At 44.2% G+C, this 22054-nt stretch overlaps 2 protein-coding genes and 1 long non-coding RNA gene across 8 annotated transcripts in view; 2 read left to right on the top strand and 1 right to left on the bottom strand.

Annotated features, from left to right (window-relative positions):
• LOC102443731 (tRNA (cytosine(38)-C(5))-methyltransferase) overlaps positions 1 to 6855 on the top strand; it is a 277295-nt gene extending 270440 nt beyond the window's left edge. For all 3 annotated transcript variants that reach the window (XM_025182828.2, XM_006119493.4, XM_075922454.1), the window contains 5 exons: positions 485 to 632; positions 774 to 955; positions 2024 to 2189; positions 4269 to 4504; positions 4967 to 6855. In XM_025182828.2, the coding sequence (XP_025038613.2) occupies positions 485 to 632; positions 774 to 955; positions 2024 to 2189; positions 4269 to 4504; positions 4967 to 5074 (840 nt within the window). In that variant the 3' untranslated portion in view covers positions 5075 to 6855. The remainder of the gene's footprint in view (positions 1 to 484; positions 633 to 773; positions 956 to 2023; positions 2190 to 4268; positions 4505 to 4966) is intronic.
• Positions 40 to 21758, bottom strand: LOC142827351 (uncharacterized). Of its 2 annotated transcripts, none has more exons than XR_012902057.1 (3): positions 21620 to 21758; positions 18891 to 19021; positions 40 to 348 (listed from the first exon to the last, which is right to left on the bottom strand). It is a non-coding gene; the product is annotated as an uncharacterized LOC142827351 (long non-coding RNA). The 2 variants fall into 2 exon arrangements; XR_012902058.1 differs by lacking the exon at positions 21620 to 21758 and adding an exon at positions 21419 to 21612.
• Positions 21758 to 22054, top strand: part of RSU1 (Ras suppressor protein 1) — a 159665-nt gene continuing 159368 nt past the window's right edge. For 2 of the 3 annotated variants that reach the window (XM_075922461.1, XM_075922462.1), the window contains exon 1: positions 21758 to 21900. The gene's annotated coding sequence lies outside the window, so the exon portion shown is untranslated. The remainder of the gene's footprint in view (positions 21901 to 22054) is intronic. The other variant, XM_075922459.1, reaches the window with a different exon arrangement.

Below are 22054 nucleotides of genomic sequence, written 5' to 3'. Positions count from 1 at the left end.
CAACAAATCCTTTTTACATGATGACAATATTGTAGCAAAATGATATATTACATTTAATTGTGAAAAGAAAATATTTTCTGTAATGTTTATACATGTATCAAAAAAGGCAATTTTGATATCTGAGAACATATAGAACTTTGAAAATTGTAACTAGCCATTGATGACAAAGTTAATGCCTTTATAAAATTATGCCCTGGCAAGACAGACACAAAACATTTTACAATGTAAACTTGCATTGAAACACCTGTTTAGTTGACTCTTTTCCCCTTTTTAAAAAAAAGTTTTGGTGAGAGCATAAGCTGTTCGTCCAGAGATTCACAATGCTGAGTCCACTTTGCATGAGTGGATCTGAAAAATAAGATTTTTAATCAGACTTTAATATTGCAATGTATTATGTTGCTTTAAGGTCACTTAAAGGTAAGTAGAGAAAGGGAATTACCATTGAACAGTAACTTGCAAGTTATTTATATGTATTTAATTCCAGGGTAACCATGGACAGGTCAATAGATTCTGTGGCACTGACTCTTTTGCAGTCCCTGAATTTTATTCTTATAGTCGGACTGCCATTGTGACGTTCAAATCAGAGGAATACATGATTAATAACAGAGTCAGATTTACCTATCAGGCTGCAGGTAAGCCTTGAAGAAGTTTCTATGGCATATGCCTACAGATTCATTGTTCAGTATAGAAAGTAAACAAGCAATGGCACAAAATTTGTACAGCTTACAAATGTTTTGTTTTTCCTTTCTGCTCCCCCTTCCCCACCCCACCAGGATGCAGCAGAGAGTATAATCAGTCATTTGGTTATCTGAAGAGTCCTGGCTGGCCTGGTCTCCATCCCAATAACATAGATTGCACCGTCATTCTACAAGCTCCTCCAAATCACACAATTTCTCTCTTTTTCCATGCTTTCAATTTGGAGGACAGCAGCCGATGTTCTTTGGATTTCTTAGAGGTACTGAGAAATTATCTATGTACCTGACCTCAGGACCATGGAAGTCAGAAGGAGTCTTTCCATTGATTTCAATAGGCTTGGCTCAAGTCCTATCTAAATGGGCATTAGGGACTTTGCTATTGCTATCAGTTTTACACTAAAGGGGCTCAGATACTACAGCGATGGATGGCGATGTAACATTCTAAAATAGGTGGCTGGATAATTTTATCAACAGCTAGCTGCTCCTCATCCAGGTGCTGCTGTCTGTTAAGCATTGAACAAACTTTAAGACAGTGTAATCCATATTTTATTTGATGTCAACATCTGTGAGAAAACTGAGACCTAGAGACCCAACGGCTGGTCACCAAGCACATGAGTGCTAAAATCCCTTTAAAATGTACAAAAATAGTAGAAACATGATCTGAAGTGGAAGATGTAGGATTACTGCAAAGGTGGTTTCTGGATTGAGGGGAAAGTTTCTTATAAGCCATGTCAAACCATTTACACATTCTTTTCATGAGTGGTGAAGTTTTCATCATATATAACCTTAAGTTTCTAATGCAAATTGGTTAGGTGCCAGAAATCAGAAGTTTATTTTGTGGAAGAATCATCTCTTCTTCATTTCTCCTTTGCTACGTGGCTTATTTCACTCCCCTCGAGATGGATTTGAACTCTATAATGTGACACCCATCTCTGCTTTCAGTCTAGCAGGATGAAGAAGCAGTCTTTCCATAGGACATTAAGATTTCTCAACAAAAGTGAAATATATCGGGGTATATTTTAAACATCAATCTTAGGCCTTAGCCAAGCAATTCTCATTAAAAGGAAAATGTGGTATACCATAAAGTTTAGCTTAAAAAATTGGCCGTATTTGTTCAGTGGAGACATTTAGAAAACCTAAAGAGACGGGTTAAGTGCCTTCCCTCCATTCTGACCAACAGCTTGCAGCAAGACAGAAGTATTCACAATGCTTGTGAATATTGACAATCAAACTTCAGTTGTGCCATACATAAAAATTACAAATCCTTTGCTCCCTGTACACCATGAAAATGACTTCAATGTTAACAGTGGGTTTATATTCCTTTAAAGGTCAGAAACGGTAGCGATGTGGGTTCCCCACTCCTTGGCAGGTATTGTGGAAACACTGTGCCCAATCCAATCTTCCCTAAAAATCATGCTTTGTATCTGCGTTTCAAGAGTGACATTTTAGTTGCTCGTGATGGATTTGAGATCACTTGGACTTCGTCCCCTACTGGTAAGGCACTAGATATTCATGTCTAGCACTTGTACAGAATGATCGTTCTGAAGGTTGAAAGACACACCTTTTCTAATTCAGCGAATAAGAGCAGAAAGGAAACATTATCTAGACTAGCCTTAGATTACTTCAGATATTTTGGGGAGCTGGGGAAATTGAATATTTTTCATTTTAGGTCATTCTGTGTCCAATCAATCAAATAAATAAGCCAGTTCATGCCATCAGTTTTCATTCAAACTCCCCATTGATCACATTATGGCCCATACATAATTAATGCCTCCCAATATTGGGGGAGCACAGTCTAAATGGGACATGACTGCCTTCATGTATCTCCTTTGCCCAGAAACCTCCCTGCTCTGTGCCCAAACTGGGTCCACTTTCCCTGCCCTGCCAGAGTTATGAGTAAGGGAGATAGGAGAGGCTCTGTCCTTTTCCTGCTGCTCCTCTGTCTGGCAAATTTGGCACTGATCTTCCTGGCAGTTGGTCCTAGGAGTGGACCAGAAGAGAGTCACTTCTCATGAGACTGAAAGTGGCCACTCTCAGTCATGGTCTCTGTGCAGTGTAACAGCTCCCTAATAAAGAGCCTGGCTTTGCTCCCTGCCAAGGCTCAGGGCTTTTCAAATTTGCAAATGAAGCCGGGATTTGAATTTCCCATGCTTCATTTGCATAATGGTGGCCACATGTTCTTTCAAAAAAGGGCTTTTTGAAAGTGAAACCGCGGTATAGAAGTGGTTCTTTCGGGGGGGGGGGGGGGGAGGGAGGGACACCATTTTTCAAAAGATCCTGTACTCATTTTTTGAGGGAAATTCAAATCCCAGCTTCATTTCCAGTTTTGATCTGTCTAATTTACATCCCTCTTTCGAAAGAGGGATGCAGTTTAGACCTGCCCTAGATGATCTCTCAGCCTTATCTCTAAAGGAAACTTGCACACCTCTTTCAAAAGACAAGCCTGGGAGCTTAACTGCATAACTGTACTAGACTCTAAAAATCATGGACTGAAGAGACACTGGATTTATGGCTGCTTATAACAATTAGAACTTACCAACAACTACCCCACAGTGGCTTTCTTTTCCCCACCTCCCTGCCCTTTCTTTCCTATGACTGGAGGTGTTTACAGGCCATCTCATCTTGAATGGTCCCTTGAAATAGATCTCAGGGGGTAGCCATGTTACTCATTTTTAAAGTTACAGACTATCAGAGGGGTAGCCGTGTTAGTCTGAATCTGCAAAAGCGGCGAGGAGTCCTGTGGCACCTTATAGACTAACTGAAGTGTAGAAGCATAAGCTTTCGTGGGCAGACCCACTTCGTCAGATGCTCATTTTTTAAAAAATGAGCAGTCCTGTGGCACCTTAGAGACTACCAATATATATACAGGCCCGTACGCAGGAATTTCTGTGTCGGAAGGTGCGAGCCATGGGAGGGACTGGTGACTGTCCCACCCCCAGCTTCTCTCCTAGGTGAGGCAGGGAGAAATCAACGCAGCCTTCTCCCGGCCAGCCAGCGCATGGGGAAGGGAGGCTGGGGCAACGCAATGCTTCTGCCGCCTGTCAGTCAGAGCACAGGGGAGGGAGGTTGGGACAATGCATCACTCCAGCCTCATGCTTATTTGAAGGACCATGGATTGGGGGGGGGGGGGTGGTGTATGTGTATTTGCATCTTTTGCACCTTCCCCTCCCACCCTCCTTGCATATGGGCCCTGATTATATATAGTATCATGAGCTTTCATGGTCAAAACCTACTTCCTCAGATGAGCTTGAAATAGCTGTTAACCACTTATGCTAAACAGTTCCACCTTGTGTTTAATTGTGACAGCCTGAATACATTTCCTAGCCCTAAAGAACGTCTTTGTGAATCTGAAAGCTTGTTTCCCTCACCTATAGAAGTTGCTCCAAAAAAAGCAATTTATCTCTCCTATCTTGTCTCTCTTAATTCTTCCATATCTCACTATATCCTAGCATGCCCAAGTGCAAACACTATGAAAAAAAAACCCCTGTAAAATATTGATATAAAGCATCTGGGTTGTACACTGTATTGTAGAAATAAAAACATTTAGAACTAATGAATATCCTCTGTTTCCAGGATGTGGAGGAACCTTATATGGAAACACAGGTTCATTTGCCAGCCCTGACTATCCTGCAACTTACCAGAACAATACTGATTGTGAATGGATCATTATTGCTCCTAAAGGAAGAATTGTTACAGTAAATTTTGTTTTCATCAGCATTGATGACCCAGGTGACTGTACTAGGAACTACCTGGTACTTTACAATGGGCCAGATGCCAGCTATCCACCGATGGGACCATATTGTGGGATGGTATGTATTCCTTATTTTGTTGTTCTTTAAAAGTAATTGTTATTTGGTTCATATTTCAAATTGCTTACCTAATGCTGACAAATTATAAATGGACAATAAATACAGATAAATAAATGGGGCTTCTATTGCATTCTATTCAAAAGTCCAGATAATCGTTTCAAATTGAGACATTCTAGTGACATCTAGTGGACTGCATCAAAATATTTTTTCTCAGAACTCATCTACTTTGCGCTCTGACACTGGTAGATGTGGGTAAAGTCCACTTGCTATGATCCATTGCCAAGTGCAGCAATGAATGAAATGAAAATTGGGACCACAGTTTTTAAACCGCACATGGTTTTTTCAATGGGTAAACAGGGAGCCTGTTTATCAGGATGTCTCAGCTTCTACCTAGTTATATTGTCATAGGAAAATATTTGTTAAAATGTGAACTGCTTTTTTTAATATTTGTTTTATTTGTAGGATACAGATATTGCTTCATTTACTGCTACATCGCATCAAGTCTTCATAAAATTTCATGCTGACTATGCAACTTTACCATCAGGCTTCCAGTTAACTTGGACCACCTAAAACTATTATTTCAAGAAAGTATAGTCCCACCATACTTAACTACATTTCAGAGACATTAGATGATAAAGTGACTGGTTGAGGTATCACTATGATTACCATAACAAAAGAAAAATACTGTAAGGATAGTTATTGTGGATTTGGAATTATTTCACACAGATTTGTGCTCCTTTTATACTTAAAAGAATGTTAACTGTTAAAATGTGCTGGATGTTAATCTTTGAATCATAGTATGATTTTTTAAAATTATGCTATATGATTTGAAATAAATGTTTGCTAGACAAATAATTTTCTAAAAATGTGTTTCATAACTTACTTTTATAAAATGTTTGTTAGAGAGAAAAGCTGACTGCAAAATACATAGGGCTCGTCTACATTGGCCCCTTTTCCGAAAGGGGCATGTTAATTTCAGAGATCGTAATAGGGAAATCCGCGGGGGATTTAAATATCCCCCGCGGCATTTAAATAAAAATGTCCGCCGCTTTTTTCCGGCTTTTAGAAAAGCCGGAAAAGAGTGTCTACACTGGCCCCGATCCTCCGGAAAAAGCGCCCTTTTCCGGAGGATCTTATTCCTACTTCAAAGGCTCTCTGGATGTGGTGCCAGTTAGTAAACACACAGTAGCGGCCAATTAACTAGTTTCTTAAAGTGGCTTCATGAACCACTTGAGAAACACTGTTCTAGGGGAAATTTGTCACCTTTGTTGTGTATGAGTCTTGCCAACCAGGTGTATAAATGGGAATCTCAATCCAGAAGAAGATGGCCTTAAATTGTCTGGCCTCCATCTTTGGTCCCTAGCACAACCAACAAACTGATGACTAAAGGTGATAGTCCTTGTAAACAGTAACAGTAAGAACACCTCTCGTTGTTTAACACTGAACTGTTTCTGACATTATGTGTTTTTCTCTTCTAAAGAAGGATTTTGATAGTTCCCTGCTAGCGATATAAAATCCCGTTTAATTGGTTAACCAGTTAGGAGCTGTCAGTTGGGCAGAATGGCCCTGGGTAGAATCATAGAGCTGGAAGAGACCTTAGAAGGCCATCAAGTCCAGCCCCCTGCCCAAGGCAGGAGCAATCCCAATTAAATCAACCCGTCCAGGGCTTTGTCAAGCCGGGACTTAAACACCTCTAGGGATGGAGACTCCACTACTTCAATGATTGGGATTCTTCTGTCCCAAGTGCAGGACTCTGCACTTCTCCTTGTTGAACCTCATCAGATTTCTTGTGGCCCAATCCTCCAATTTGTCTAAGTCACTCTGGACTCTATCCCTTCCCTCCAGTGTGTCGGACTCTATCCCTTCCCTCCAGTGTGTCATCTGCAAACTTGCTGAGGGTGCAATCCATCCCCTCATCCAGGTCATTAATAAAGATGTTGAACAAAACCGGTCCCAGAACTGAACCTTGGGGTACTCTGATAGAAACCGACCACCATCCTGATGTAAAAGTAGAATGAATTAAAGTAATGTTGTTTGTTCCTTTAGCAGGAATAGAGATGTTAAGGTAAAGTTGTTTGCGTGTAAGCAGGAAGGAGGATGTTAAGGCAAAGGACAATGGTTCCACTTAAGGGTGACAGTGACACATTAACAGGAGACTGGTGAGAGCTAATAAGGAAACAGGGGACGTGACTGACCCCAGGTAACCTTGTCAGTTCGTGCCCTTTTTGCAATCCTTTGTGTTGCTCTCCTTTTATCTGTATAAATAAGGTGGCTTAGGTTTGGTATGGAGTCTCACTTTTCTGGTTGTATTGGCGAAGTGCTTTGCTAATAAAACAGAGTGGTCTATGAAATTGTGAGTCCTGAGTCTAACTTTGACAATTTGGAGGTCCCACCGAGATCACAACCGTCTTCACCGAGGCCGTGTAATTCTTGACAGTTGTCCGAAACTCCCCTTTCCACTCCGATCCCGTTGCCCATTGATCCCATCCCTTGAACACTTAATTTCGCAGGTTCCATCCTCTCTGTGGCCAACCCACCCATCAGTAGTGGGCCGTTTAAATACTGACCCCGTCTGCATTACTGTTGACTCCTCCAAACCCCTGCCTCACCTGTCTCATTACCCTTTAAATCCCGAAGCAGAGGCTGGCATTGCTCCGGTCATGTCGGCCCTGTGGGAACAAGGCATTATTGTCCCCTGCAGCAGCCCCTGCAACACCCTATCCGCCCAGTTCGGAAGGCTGATGGAAAATCATGGCATTTTGTTCAGGATCTTCGCACCATTAACTGCATTGTTATACTCACCTTTCCTGTTGTCCCTAACCCAGCAACCATTCTGGCTTCTATCCTGCCAAATGCAACTCATTTTACTGTTGTTGATCTGTGTTCTGCTTTCTTTTCTGTCCTGGTTCACCCTGACTCCCAGTATCTTTTTGCCTTTACCTACAAGGGACAGCAATATACATGGACCACGCTCCCACAGGGGTATACTCTACCCATCTTATTTTTCTCAAGCATTAACCTGAGACCTTGCTGACCTTGTCTTCCCCTCTGGGTCCACATAGGTCCAATATGTAGATGATCTGCTCCTCTGTTCCCCTTCGTTATCTGCCTCAGAAACTGATTCTTTAGTGCTCCTGACTGCCCTAGTGAGGAAGGGCCACAAGGTTTCTTGCTCAAAGCTATAACTCTGTCAACCCTCTGACACGTACCTTGGCTTTCTCCTCTCCCGTGGTTCCGGTACTTTCTCCTGCCCACGTTCAAACTATCCTTAACTTTCTCCAACCACGCTTTCCATGTCAGGTCTGAAAGTTTTTGGGCATGGCTGGATTTTGCAGGCAATGGATCTCCCAATATGCTTCTCTAGATAAGCTACTCCAGGAATTCACTCGGTTCTCTGTGCCTGACCCCATGCCATAGTCCCCTGAGGCCGACTCAGCTTTTGTGTTTCTCAAACAAGGTTTGGCTTCTGCCCCCACTGTAGGGTTACCTGACTATTGTAAGCCTTTTACCCTTTTCGGCCACAAACAATCTGGTTGTGAACTTGGAGTTCTTACTCAAGTGCACAGAGACAATAATCGCCCAGTGGCTTATTTCTCTGCCACTTTGGACCCTGTTGCCCAGGATTTACCCCCCTGCCTGTGCGCTGTGACTACCGCGGCGTGCCTAGTCAAAATGTCTGAATCCCTTGTCCTCCACTCTTCTCTTAACCTCATGGTCCCCCACTCTGTAGAAACTCTCCTGCTACAACGTAACACAGACCACTTTTCCTCTGCTCGCCTCACTAGATACGAACTTTTACTTCTGCCAGCTTTACATATTACTGTAAAGCGTTGTTTTCAGTTAAACCCTGCCACTCTCCTTCCTCTGCCCGATGATGGTGAACCCCATGACTGCCTTCCAACCGTTTCTGCTGTCACAGTCCAGCGTCCTGACCTTTCTGATGTCCCTTTCCCTAATTCTGACCTTGTTTTGTTTACTGATGGTTCCTGTTTTCGAGATGAGCAAGGTCGTCTCCTTGCAGGACATGCTGTTGTGTGTCTCTCTGAAACCTTAGAAGCTGCGCCTTTACCCTCTGTCACCTCAGCACAGGTTGCTGAATTAGTTGCCCTCACCTGTGCTTGCTATTTGGCTGAGGGACGCTCCACCACCATTTATACTGATTCTCGATACGCTTTTGGGGTTGTCCATGACTTTGGCACCCTCTGGCAAGCTCGGGGTTTCCTTACCTCCACTGGCACCCCTATTAAGACTGGTCCCTATATCGTGGCTCTCCTGTATGCAGTTTTACTTCCATCTGCCCTAGCTGTTGTTAAGTGTTCTGGCCACTCGACAGCTGATACAGATGTTGCTAAGGGCAACACATTGGCTGACGCTTCTGCTAAGCATGCCGCAGCCATAAACCCTCCCCGGATGCGTTTCTAGGTTCTCTTTCTGTTTCTATGCCACTGCCGTCCCTCGCTGATCTCGCCCTGCTCCAAGACTCTGCACCAGAAGCCAAAAAGGACTCCTGGGCTGCCCAAGGTTGCACTCTGCACCCTGATTCCCTTTGACGCTCACCTACTGGCACCTGTGTGGCCCCCTTTTCGCTCTACCCATCTCTGGCTGCCCTGCTCCACGGTGTTTCGCATGTTGGAAAGGAGGGGATGGTCTCTGCTGTAACTAAGGCAGGATGGTGGGCCCCACATTTTAGCTCTTTTGCAGCCCGTCACTGTGCAGCCTGTGCCACTAGCCAAAACCACAATATTGGTAAACCTGTTAAAGTGGCTCAGGGGTTCCGGGGCCCGCCCCAAGCACCATTCTTGCATTGGCAACTTGATTTTGTACAAGTGCCTAAGTGTCAACGATATGAATATATTTTGGTTCTGGTATGTTTATTTTCTGGCTGGACTGAAGCCTTTTTTTGTCGCAAGGCTGACTCACTGTCTGTTGCCAAATGTTTGTTGAATCATATTATGTCTGCCAAGGGAATTCCTGCCACTCTGTCTAGTGACAGGGATACACATTTTAGCGGGTGAATTATTCAACACCTGGACCGTGTATTACATATCACACACCTGTTGAACTGTCCCTACCACCCTCAGAGTGCAGGTGCAGTTGAAAGACGAAATGGTGTACTAAAGAATAAGCTTGTTAAAATTTGTGACTCTACAAGATGAAACTGGCCAGCAGTCTTATCACTAGCCGTTATGGAAATGCGATCCACCCCATCCCAAAGGCATAATTTGAGTCCCTTTGAAGTTGTTATGGGACACCCCATACGAGCTATGGCCACCATTACTCCAGTCCCAGACCGGAATCTGACCCCCAGTACACTTCTCCAATATTGCAAAGGACTGATGCAAGCTATTAGCAACTTCCATTCACAGGTCCGAGCTGCCTGGCCACAGAACCCATCTCTGACGCTTGTCACAACCTCGAGCCAGGTGACTGGGTCTACGTACGGTACCACCATCAAAAACATGCTTTGGAGCCCCGGTGGAAGGGCCCTCATCAGGTACTGCTTACAACCCAGACGGCTGTTAAGCTATCTGGCATCGCAACGTGGATACATGCCTCACAGTGTAAGAAGGCACCGCCCACAGCGAATCAACCATCAACTTTAGGACCTTGCAGAGTCACTTTGACTCCAGAAGAAGACGCAGAAGAACAGCCTGCAATACCTTACAATCTACACTCTCGTAAGGGTTGCCAGAAGCCGACGATGACCTAAAGCAAGGCCCAAGAAGTAGTAGTAGTGAGGCTAGCGTCTGCTGCCTAGTGGACATAAAATTGTGACTGTGGTTCCCTCAGTTGAGGTTGTCAGAACCAGAAGGGCCCTGCCTCCAACATGTGCCTCTGGTGGTGCCTGTTCCTCAGCTGCTGGTGTTTTGAGGTCTGGGGAATCCACAATGACAATTCTTTTGTCCAGCAGCAAGTGTGGATAGCTCAGACTCTTAATATCTCTAATTGCTGGGTCTGCAGCCACATCCCAACCCATTCTCAAGCTGGTGTTCCTGTCCTGGCCATCCCACTTAACTCCCCAGACCTCACTGGAGGACCCCATCCATTTAACAAAACATGGAACAGTAATGACACTTGGGAAGCGGTGGGAATAAATATATCTAAATGGATAAGTGTGGTGGAGGGAAAAGGTCATTGGTGTTGGGTGTGTAATGGGACAGGGCTGAATCTGGGGAGGAGCAGTTGTCTTCAGCATATTGTAACCAATGGTATATGGGATTATTTGAACAAAACTAAAGAGTGGCAGGCCGGGTATGAAGATATGACCTTCTTCTCAACTTGGGATCAAACAGAGAAATCAGTCTCATGTTCCCCCTTTGATAGCCCTAATGAGAACAATACAATCTTTCAATATCATGCTAATACCACCACTCCTCATAAGGAGAATCACCGTCTGCCCTTTGGGGGATATTACTCCTCCTTTGCAGGCACCTATATGACAAATGGGTGCAACCAACCATTCCCAGCCTGAATAGGGCATCATTGGGTTTGCGGGACCAAAGCTTATACCGTATTACCAGCTAACTGGTCGGGTATCTGTTATCTCTCCCAACTCTTCCCACAATTTCGAGTACTAGAGTCCTTTCCACAAGATCGTCTCCATAATTTCAGGTGAAAAAGAAGGGACTTATCAGATGCCCAAGGGTATGTAAATAATATAAGCCCCTTAACCTGGGAAGAAGCTATTGGCAGTTCCTTTGTCCCATTTGGTGGAGTAATACACCATGCAAAAAGACTGCTGAGATTACAAGCAGTAGTTGAAATAATGGCAAATGAAACCGGAGAAAGTTTAAGAGCCCTGGACAAAGAAACAGAGGTGATTAGACAGATGGCCCTCCAAAACCGTCAGGCATTAGACATAGTGTTGGCAGCCAAAGAAGGGACCTGTGCTCTCACTGGAAAAGAATGTTGTGTATATATACCTGACAACACCAATGATGTAATAGATTGCACGAGACACTTAGAACAGATCGCATATCTTCCCCATGAAGAACCGAGTTCTTTGTGGCGGTGGCTAGGTAACCTGTTCAATTTCTCTGGCCTGGGAAGCTGGTTGTTTCAGGGAGCCTTGACTATCCTGTTTGGAATCTTAATAATATTTGTGTGCTTTCAGTTAATCTCCTGTTGTATCCAAAAGTGGGTAAGGCATGTCACACAAGTCATTGCCCCAAACCAGAGTGCAAATATGATGATTCTAAATATCACTGATGAGCAATGAGACAAAGAACAGTTGGTATGTGGTTCCCAGTAATTGTTGGTCATGGCGTAGCTTGACCAAAAGGAGGGATTGTAAGAGTAGAATGAATTAAAGTAATGTTATCTGTTCCTCCAGCAGGAAGAGAGATGTTAAGGTAAAGTTGCTTGTGTGTAAGCAGGAAGGACGATGTTAAAGCAAAGGACAATGGTTCCACTTAAGAGTGATAGTGAGACATTAACAGGAGACTCCTGAGAGTTAATAATGAAATAGGGGATGTGACTGACCCCAGGTAACTTTGTCAGTTCGCGGCCTTTTTGCAATCCTTTGTGTCGCTCTCCTTTTATCTGTATAAATAAGGTGGCTTAGGTTTGGTATGGAGTCTCACTTTAATGGTTGTATTGGTGAAGCGCTTTGCTAATAAAACAACAGTGGTCTATGAAATTGTGAGTCCTGAGTCTAACTTTGACACTGACATCAAGCCGTTGGTCACTACCCGCTGGGTCCGATCTTCCAACCAGCTTTCTATCCATCTTACCGTCCATTTATCTAATCCACATTCCCTTAACTTGCTGGCAAGAATGTTGTGGGAGACTGTATCAAAAGCCTTGCTAAAGTCAAGGTATATCACATCCATTGACTTCCCCATATCCACAGAGCCAGTTACCTCATCATAGAAGCTAATCAGATTGGTCAGGCATGACTTGCCCTTTGTGAATCCATGCTGACTATTCCTAATCACTTTCCTCTCTTCCAAGAGCCTCAGAATGGATTCCTTGAGGATCCCCTCCATGATTTTTCCAGGGACTGAGGTAAGACTGACCGGCCTATAGTTCCCTGGATCGTCCTTCTTCCCTTTCTTAAATATCGGCACTACATTTGCCTTCTTCCAATAATCCAGGTTCTCTCCTGATCTCCACGACTTTTCAAAGATAATGGCCAAAGGCTCCTCAATGACATTTGCCAACTCCCTCAGTACCCTCGGATGTATTAAGTCCGGACCCATGGATTTATGTACATTTAGCTTTTCTAAATAGTTCCTAACCTGATCTTTCCCCACCAAGGGCTGTCCACCTTCGTCCCGTATTGTGTCACTTAGCACATTAGTCTGGGAACTGACCTTGTCCATGAAGACAGAGGCAAAGAAAGCATTAAGTACTTCAGCTTTCCCCACATCATCTGTCACTAGGTTACTGCTCTCATCCAGTAAGGGCCCCACACCCTCTCTGATCACCTTCTTCTTGCTAACATGCCTGTAGAAACCTTTCTTGTTATCCTTCACATCCCTTGCGAGTTGCAATTCCAATTGTGCTTTTGCCTTCCTGATAACTCCCCTGCATTCTCGAGCAATGTATTTATACTCCTCCCTAGTCATTTGTCCAAGGTTCCACTTTTTGTAAGCTCCCCTTTTGTGCTTAAGTTCACCAAGGATTTCCCTAGTGAGCCCATCCAGATATTCCTGGGGTCTGCCTTCTAGCCCCCAGCCCTGACTTGTACACCCCGTACCCTTTTCCTGAGCCCCCACAAGGACCTGAGTAATACTGGGTAAATCCTCTAATCTACTATATATTTAAGAGAGTCTATTTGTTTTTTCAAGAACTCTTCCTAAACGATAAAAGATAGGGCCACCAAATTTGGTATACAGCTTCCTCTTATAATTCAAACAAGGTAAGGTTTGGGCTGTGCTAGAAAAATGGGCTGTGCCTGAAATGGGATTGCTTCTCATAAAATCATACAGAAGAGACAGAATCACAAGGCAGGTGAAAGAGGCTGGCTAGGAGCATGCCGCCTCCTTCTCTAGGACTCCCCAAGCCACGGTGCCTTTTAGGGAAAATGGGAAGGGCTGACGCTCCCCCATCCCCCAATTTGTACAGGAACACTGCTAGCTGAAAGTGCATAGTTTGCTGCATTTCTCACTCAGGCTGGGGAATACAGGCACAGATGAACCTGGACCAGCTGGGGGATATGCACCCCTCTCCTGCCTGCTGAAATTGCAGTGGCCATAGACAGGTGCTTCTTACCTAGCCCCAAGCTGCTGCAGTGAAAGAGGGCTGGGGTATTTCTCTCTCCCTGGAGCAGCCTATATATTGAACACCTCATCCCCAGCCCCATTCCAGAGCAATCGTGTAAAGGAAGCATGTACATTTTAATGTTCTTAAAATAATTGAGTTACTGCCAGGTAAATCTACTAATTAAATAAAATGCACAATTTTCAATGGACAAATAAAAAGTTCCAGAAAAATTCATGTGGGTTGTTTGTTTGAATATGTTTTTTCATACAAGGCTCATTTGTTCAAAAGAAACTCTCCCTGCCAAAAATCTAAATCTAAGATTAAAATCAGATTTAATTATCAGTCCTGGTAGGAAAAAAACAATAACTCTGCTCTCAGCTAACACTTGAAACCACAACAAAAACACTACTGTAGAATAAGAGGACTTTAAAGAAAGAAGCCATTAATGAGCAATGGTTCTGTTTCTGAAAGTAGAGCAATGTAATGTGCTTATTGAAAATTACTGTGCAGCACAACATAAAGAAAACCAAACCTGATATTTAAAAAAAGTCTTCCAATAAATTACTAAATGGTTATTGATATAGTATAACACAATTAAAAACATAAAAATGTGCTTAATAAGACTACTACCTGCTTTCACATTTCCACCAGGAATGGCTTGTTTATTATTACATCTGAATATACTACTCCCTATTTTACTAACACCATGATGGCTTGTACAGAAGACATTATTTCTTTATTGTATCTGCACTACTATAAACTTCCACACAAATCATTGGTAATGGCAGTTGGCAAAGCACAAAAAATGTGCAGATATTTCTGTCACTGATTCATAGGATTGCTGCTATGACCCAGCTTTGGAACAGTCTTCAGGAAGAACAACTCCTGTGTGCCCGACCCCCAAGTGGGAGAGATCTCATGCTTTCTCTCAGGGTAAGCTTCTCTTCCTTCTTAGACTAGACCCCTGTGCCTTCATCACTCCTACTTCATGCTGAATTGCATTCACTAAGTCTAACTGAGACAGCCCCCGATGGAGATTTGTACACCCTTAAAGGATCCTTCATTTTGCTAAGATTTGCAGTGACACTCATGCAGCATGTTTAATTAATTAATTGATTGAATATTTTTACCCCACCCCTCTATTTAAAATATTTGAGGCGGCTTACAGGTTTTTTTAAACAAAATACAAATATATATACGAATTTAAAATCCAAAACCCCAAAGGGACATAAACTTGCTAAAAAATATTGAGAAGAGAAACACACACATAGACTCAAACACCAATAAAAGCAGGAGTAAAAAGGGTGGCTTTAGCCTGATGCAGAAACAATGCTAGCATTGATGCCATGCGAATATCCTGAGGAAGAGAATTCCACAGCCTGGGAACAAAAGCTGAGAAGGCCCTGGTCAGCGTAGATGTTAATCTTCTCGCCAAAATTGGGGAACACTGAGCAGAGCCTCCCCATCTGACCTCAATCCCTGGGCAGGTTCATATGGGAGAAGTCGGTCCTTCAGTTACCCCAGACCCAACTCATTTAGGGCTTTATAGGTCACAACCAAATCCTTAAATTGTTCTCAGAAACATACTGGAAGCCAGTGCAGCTGACAGAGCACTGGCATAATGTGCTCTGTATAACGGGCATTAGTCAAAACTCGAGCAGCCACATTCTGGACCAGCTGAAGTTTCCGAAGGCTCTTTAGAGGCAGCCCCACATAAAACGCATTACAGTAATCCAGTCTGGATGTAACAAGAGCATGGATCACTGTGGCCAAATCATGCTTGTTCAGGAAGGGTTGCAGCTGGCGGATCTGATGAAATTGCCAAAAAGCTCTCCTGGCCACCGAAAAAATCTGGTTCTCAAATGTTAAAAAAGGGTCCAGGAGGACTCCCAACCTGCGTACCTGTTCTTTCAGGGGGAGAGTAACCAAAAGGGAATCCTCTGAACTGGCATTCATGCTAAAATTCGACACTCTCCGCGGGAGGGGGGGGGGGCTGAACAAAGACCCCAACTACCTTACCCATTACAAAGATAGCTTCCCCAGTTATCACCTCTAATACCATTAGCTCACAGACATTTACCTTTCCCCACCTCTAATATCATTAACTCACAGACATTTACCTTCCTTCCCCCCGCCCGCATCCCCCTTCTGTTCTGAAATGTGATTTGTCCTTTTCATATGTGTTCACCTTTTTTAAATTGTATCCTTTGGTATATATGGTTGTGACTATTTTCTTCCATTATTTGATCTGAGGAAGTGGGTCTGGCCCACGAAAGCTCATCATCTAATAAACCATCTTAGAATCATAGAATCATAGGACTGGAAGGGACCTCGCGAGGTCATCGAGTCCAGCCCCCCACCCTCAAGGCAGGACCAAGCTCCGTCTACACCATCCCTGACAGATGTCTATCTAACCAGTTCTTAAATATCTTCAGAGAGGGAGATTCCACCACCTCCCTTGGCAATTTATTCCAATATTTGATCACCCTGACAGTTAGGAATTTTTTCCTAATGTCCAATCTAAACCTCCCTTGCTGCACTTTAAGCCCATTCACATCTTTCTTGAAATGTGGCGCCCAGAACTGAACACAGTACTCCAGCTGAGGCCTAACTAGTGCAGAGTAGAGCGGCAGAATGACTTCACGAGTTTTGCTTACAACACACCTGTTGATACAACCTAGAATCATATTTGCTTTTTTTGCAACAGCATCACACTGTTGACTCATATTCAACTTGTGGTCCACTATGACCCCTAGATCCCTTTCTGCCATGCTCCTTCCTGGACAGTCGCTTCCCATCTTGTATGTATGGAACTGATTGTTCCTTCCTAAGTGGAGCACTTTGCATTTCTCTTTATTAAACCTCATCCTGTTTACCTCTGACCATTTCTCTAACTTGCTAAGGTTATTTTGAATTATGTCCCTATCCTCCAAAGAAGTTGCAGCCCCACCCAGTTTGGTATCATCTGCAAACTTAATAAGCGTACTCTCTATCCCAATATCTACATCATTGATGAAGATATTGAACAGTACGGGTCCCAAAACAGACCCTTAAGGAACTCCACTTGTTATCCCTTTCCAGCAGGATTTAGAACCGTTAACAACAACTCTCTGACTACAGTTATCCAGCCAATTATGCACCCACCTTATCGTGGCCCTATCTAAGTTATATTTGCCTAGTTTATCAATAAGAATATCATGCGAGACCGTATCAAATGCCTTACTAAAGTCTAGGTATATGACATCCACCGCTTCTCCCTTATCCACAAGGCTCGTTATCTTATCAAAGAAAGCTATCAGATTAGTTTGGCATGACTTGTTCTTCCCCAACCCATGCTGGCTATTCCCTATCACTTTATTACCTTCCAAGTGTTTGCATATGATTTCCTTAATTACCTGTGTCCAGTTCTGGGCGCCACATTTCAAGAAAGATGTGGAGAAATTGGAAAGGGTACAGAGAAGAGCGACAAGAATGATTAAAGGTTTAGAGAACATGACCTATGAAGCCAGGCTTCATGAACTGGGCTTGTTTAGTTTGGAAAAAAGAAGATTAAGGGGGGACATGATAGCGGGTTTCAAATATCTAAAAGGGTGTCACAAGGAGGAAGGAGAAAATTTGTTCCTCTTGGTTTCTGAGGACAGGACAAGGAGTAATGGGCTTAAAGTGCAGCAGGGGAGGTTTAGATTGGACATTAGGAAAAAATTCCTAACTGTCAGGGTGGTCAAATATTGGAATAAATTGCCAAGGGAGGTGGTGGAATCTCCCTCTCTGGAGATATTTAAGAACAGGTTAGATAGACATCTGTCAGGGATGGTCTAGACAGAGCTTGGTCCTGCCTTGAGGGCGGGGGGCTGGACTCGATGACCTCTCGAGGTCCCTTCCAGTCCTATGATTCTATGATCTCCGCCATTTCCAAGTTTCCTGTTACTGCTTCTCCCTCCTCACTGAGCAGTGGGCCTACCCTGTCCTTGGTCTTCCTCTTGCTTCTAATGTATTTATAAAAGGTCTTTTTGTTTCCCTTTATGCCTGTAGGTAGTTTGATCTCATTTTGTGCCTTTGCCTTTCTAATCTTGCCCCTGCATTCCCATGTTGCTTGCCTATATTCATCCTTTGTTAGTTGTCCTAGTTTCCATTTTTTATAGGACTCCTTTTTTATTTTGAGATCATGCAAGATCTCCTTGTTAAGCCAAGCTGGTCTTTTGCCATATTTTCTATCTTTCCTACACAGCGGAATTGTTTGCTTTTGGGCCCTTAACAACGTCCCTTTGAAATACTTCCAACTCTCCTTAGTTGTTTTTCCCTTCAGTCTTGCTTCCCATGGGACCTTACCTACAAGTTCTCTGAGCTTATCAAAATCTGCCTTCCTGAAATCCATTACCTCAATTGTGCTGGTCTCCCTTCTACCTTTCCTTAAGATCATGAACTCTATTATTTCATGATCACTGTCCCCCATACTGTCTTCCACTTTCAAGCTCTCAACTAGTTCCTCCCTATTTGTTAAAACCAAATCCAGAACAGCTTCTCCTCTGGTAGCTTTTTCAACCTTCTGAAACAGAAAGTTGTCTCCAATGCAGTCCAGAAACTTATTGGATAGCCTGTACCCCGCTGTGTTAGTTTCCCAACATATGTCTGGATAGTTGAAGTCCCCCATCACCACCAAATCTTGGGCTTTGGATAGTTTTGTTAATTGTTTAAAAAAGGCCTCATCCACCTCTTCCACCTGGCTAGGTGGCCTGTAGTAGACTCCTAGCATGACATCACCCTCATTTTTTACCCCTTTTAGCTTAACCCAGAGACTCTCTACACAGCTATCTCCTACGTTCATCTCCACTTCAGTCCAAGTGTGTACATTTTTAATATACAAGGCAACCCCTCCTCCCTTTTTTCCCTGTCTGTCCTTCCTGAGCAAGCCATACCCTTCCATACCAACATTCCAATCGTGCGTCCCATCCCACCAGGTTTCTGTAATACCAATGATATCATAGTTGTATTTATTTGTTAGCAATTCCAGTTCTTCCTGCTTATTACCCATACTTCTTGTATTTGTATATAGGCATCTAAGATACTGATTTGATCTTGCCTCCCTGTTGTGCCCTGACCCTCCTTTCTCCTTGCCATTATAGGCCGTAGTCCCCCCCATTTCCAACCCATCTCCCAGTGCCACACATTCAGCACTTACCTGTGGGCTTTGCTCACCTGTCCCCGTCGAACCTAGTTTAAAGCCCTCCTCACAAGGTTAGCCAGTCTGTGTCCAAACAAGGCCTTCCTGCTCCTGGAAAGGTGAACTCCATCTCCGCCAAGCAGTCCTTCCTGGAAGAGCACCCCGTGGTCAAGGAAGCCATCTTGTTAGTCTTTAAAGTGCTACATAGTCCTGTATTTTGTCTAGAACAGGTACCATGCCACATTCCTGAACAGGACCTCAGTCTTATCTAGATTCAGTTTCAGCTTCTTTGACTTCATCCAAACCATGTTAAAACAGTAGGGTTTATTAGTCATCTGGAACACAGCTTAATAAATCCTTTAGTTAGCAATAGAGGAATTTAAGCATTGTCCATTCTGCATAGCTGAGTGCCTAGCCAAGCTGTAGTGAACACCATTGTTCAAGCATGTTCTCATCTGATCAATTCACCTCCTTGATCTGAAACCCAGGTCAGAGCCCTAACTGCCATTATCAGTCAAAACTTATGCTCACATATCCCCAGTCCTTTGACCCTGAGCTGGGGAACTGTTGCTCAACTTTTCTTGAGCAAGGGAGGGAAGTCAATGCCCTTCTAGGTGTTGGTGGCTAGGTATCAGTATCAGGAATTCATATTTAACCCTGTTTTCTCAGACAGTTAGACAGCGCAACATTTGTATCTATATTTCTTTGCCTGCCTGGAGAGCAAATAACACTTTTCCATTCCCGGCCTAGGTAACAATGCAGCACATTGGATAAACTGAGGTGCACTACAGGCATCATAAAAATATTTTTTAAATTCATACTGTCACAATTTCATGTTACTGTACTTTTTAGCCTGCTTTAAATATGTACTTGTATTATTAATATTACCTTACAAAAGTCTGTTGTCAGAGACAGCTATTAAGATAAACATTTCCAAAGGCTAAGATTTGAAGAATGAAAAGTAATTGATAGCACTGTCTAATGAGTTTTCCTGTGTTACTATGACTATATATGATTGACAGTAAGTGAAAGGTAATAGAAGAATGTGATTAATAAGGATATGGTAATATGATAAATGCAATCACAAAAAGTTGACTTGTTGGAAGTGTTTTGCTACTCACAGTAAAATATACATGACATTATGGATGCTTACTCTTATAAAACAGATTAGCTTAATAACTTTATTACAATAGCTATTTGTTTGGCAATAGTGTCTAGAGGCTTCTGTTAGGGATTAGCAACTGATTGTTCTAACTGCTGTACATAACGTATATATAACAAAAAGGAAGAGAGAGGAACGATGGTCCAGTGGTTACGGTGTCAACCTAGGACTGAAAAGACCCAGCTTCAACTGCCTGGGTGACATCAGGTAGATTGCTTTATGTTTCTGTGCTTCTCCATTACTGAAACAGGTATTACTCATAACGGATGAAATGTCCTAAGGATAAATGCATCAAAAAAGTGTAAGGCCCCAATCCACAAAGGTTCATTGAAATCAATAGACATTAGGAGCCTAAATATGTTTGTACATCTGAGCTTCAGTTACTATGGGAGGGACCATACTAAGTATATAAAGGCCTCGTAATCTGAGGCCTCACTCTAGCTCTATGCTATGCTTCATGCCGTGATATTCCCTGGGTTCCCGGGAAATACCGTGGGGAGCTCGGGATCAGCGAGGGACCCCCTAGCTGACCCAGGGCTCCAGGCAGCTGCCCCTTTGAATCACGCAGATGCATAGTTTAAAGGGACAGCCATCGTACAGCTGATCTGCGGATCAGCTGTGTAGTGGCTGTCCCTTTGAACCATGCATCTGCGTGATTCAAAGGGGCAGCTGTGGGGAGCCCTGGGTCAGCGGGGGACTCAGAGTCCCCCGCTAACCCCGGCTCCATGACTTTGAAATTTATTTTGCATTTCAAAGCAGGCAGCTGCATGCAGCCCAGAGTCACGGGATTTCCCACTGGGCTTGGACGTATGTGGCGTTCCACATTCCTCCTCTAAAATGTACAAGAGCCCCAGTGGGTTCTGGGGAAATAGTGCGGGGAGCTCGGGAGTTAGGGACCCCCCCCCAGCTGATCCCAGTGGGGGCTCTTGTACATTTCAGAGGAGGAATGTGGAAGTACCTATCAACTAGTCAACGGAAATGCCATCAACTAGTCAATTAACCACATTTTAACATCCTTAATTCTCAGTACAGGACTAGGGACTTTACATGAGACAGCAGATCAACAACAGATTTCAGCTCCATAGTCCAAATAATGCATTGCTAATTTCATACCATGTCAACTAAGGAGATCAAAATTGTTCAGTTGCATTCTGTTGCCCTGTCCAGGTAGCAAAAAAATAGAAACTAAAAATTATTCACATGAAGGGCAAATCCTTTAAAATTATTCCGTGCCCACAAGCAAATGACACTTCACAATGCTTATTTAATTTGTTTGATCAACATCTAGAAAGTATTTGTGGAAATGTGGTGCTGGCCCGTCCCTAAACACATCTTCCTTCACTTGTCTCCTATTGTACAGCCTGACCATAAATAAATCACACACCGAAGTCCTGGGAAGGGTTCTTGGCAAGCACGAGGCCCGGGAACAGCTGTTCAGATTCCAGCCTCTGGCTGTGCAGCGCACGGCCACGGGAAGCCCAGCCTGGCCCAGGGAGCCAGCTAGGCACGGGCCTCTGCTCCCATTTTGCCCCACGCCCATTGCTGTCCTGGGGCAGCAGCCGAAGGCGCGGGCTGTATCACTCACCCCGGGCCAGGCCATTGGCTGGCGGGGTTCTCCAGCCGCCCGGCCCTGATTGGCCAGCCGCGAGCGGCACATTCCAAGCAGTAGGTGGAGCCGCTCCCCGGAGCGATTTGCCTTATTTGGGGCTGGGAGCGTTCCGCTGCCCCGGCCAGCCGGGAAGTAGTGCGCCTGCGCGTGCGGAGCGTGCGCCTGGGGGGCGGGGGAGTGGGCGGTGTCTGGGCAGGGTGTGTCCCGCCGAACCCGGTGTGTCCCTCCGCGCGCCGCACGGCCCCGCAGCATCACTGGTGAGTGGCCCCGGGGCAGCGGCCCGGCCGCCGCGGGGAGTGCGTAGGGCGGGGCACCGCCCGCTCCCGCCTCTTGCCGCGCCGGGCAGCCCCGGGCAGGGTCCCCGCTGCGCTGGGCGCTGGGGCGGACTTGCGGGGCCTCCCCCCCGCACGC

Source organism: Pelodiscus sinensis, chromosome 2, assembly GCF_049634645.1.
Source record: "Pelodiscus sinensis isolate JC-2024 chromosome 2, ASM4963464v1, whole genome shotgun sequence".
Lineage (NCBI taxonomy): Eukaryota > Metazoa > Chordata > Testudines > Trionychidae > Pelodiscus > Pelodiscus sinensis.
This window is presented reverse-complemented; position numbering and strand designations above follow the sequence as displayed.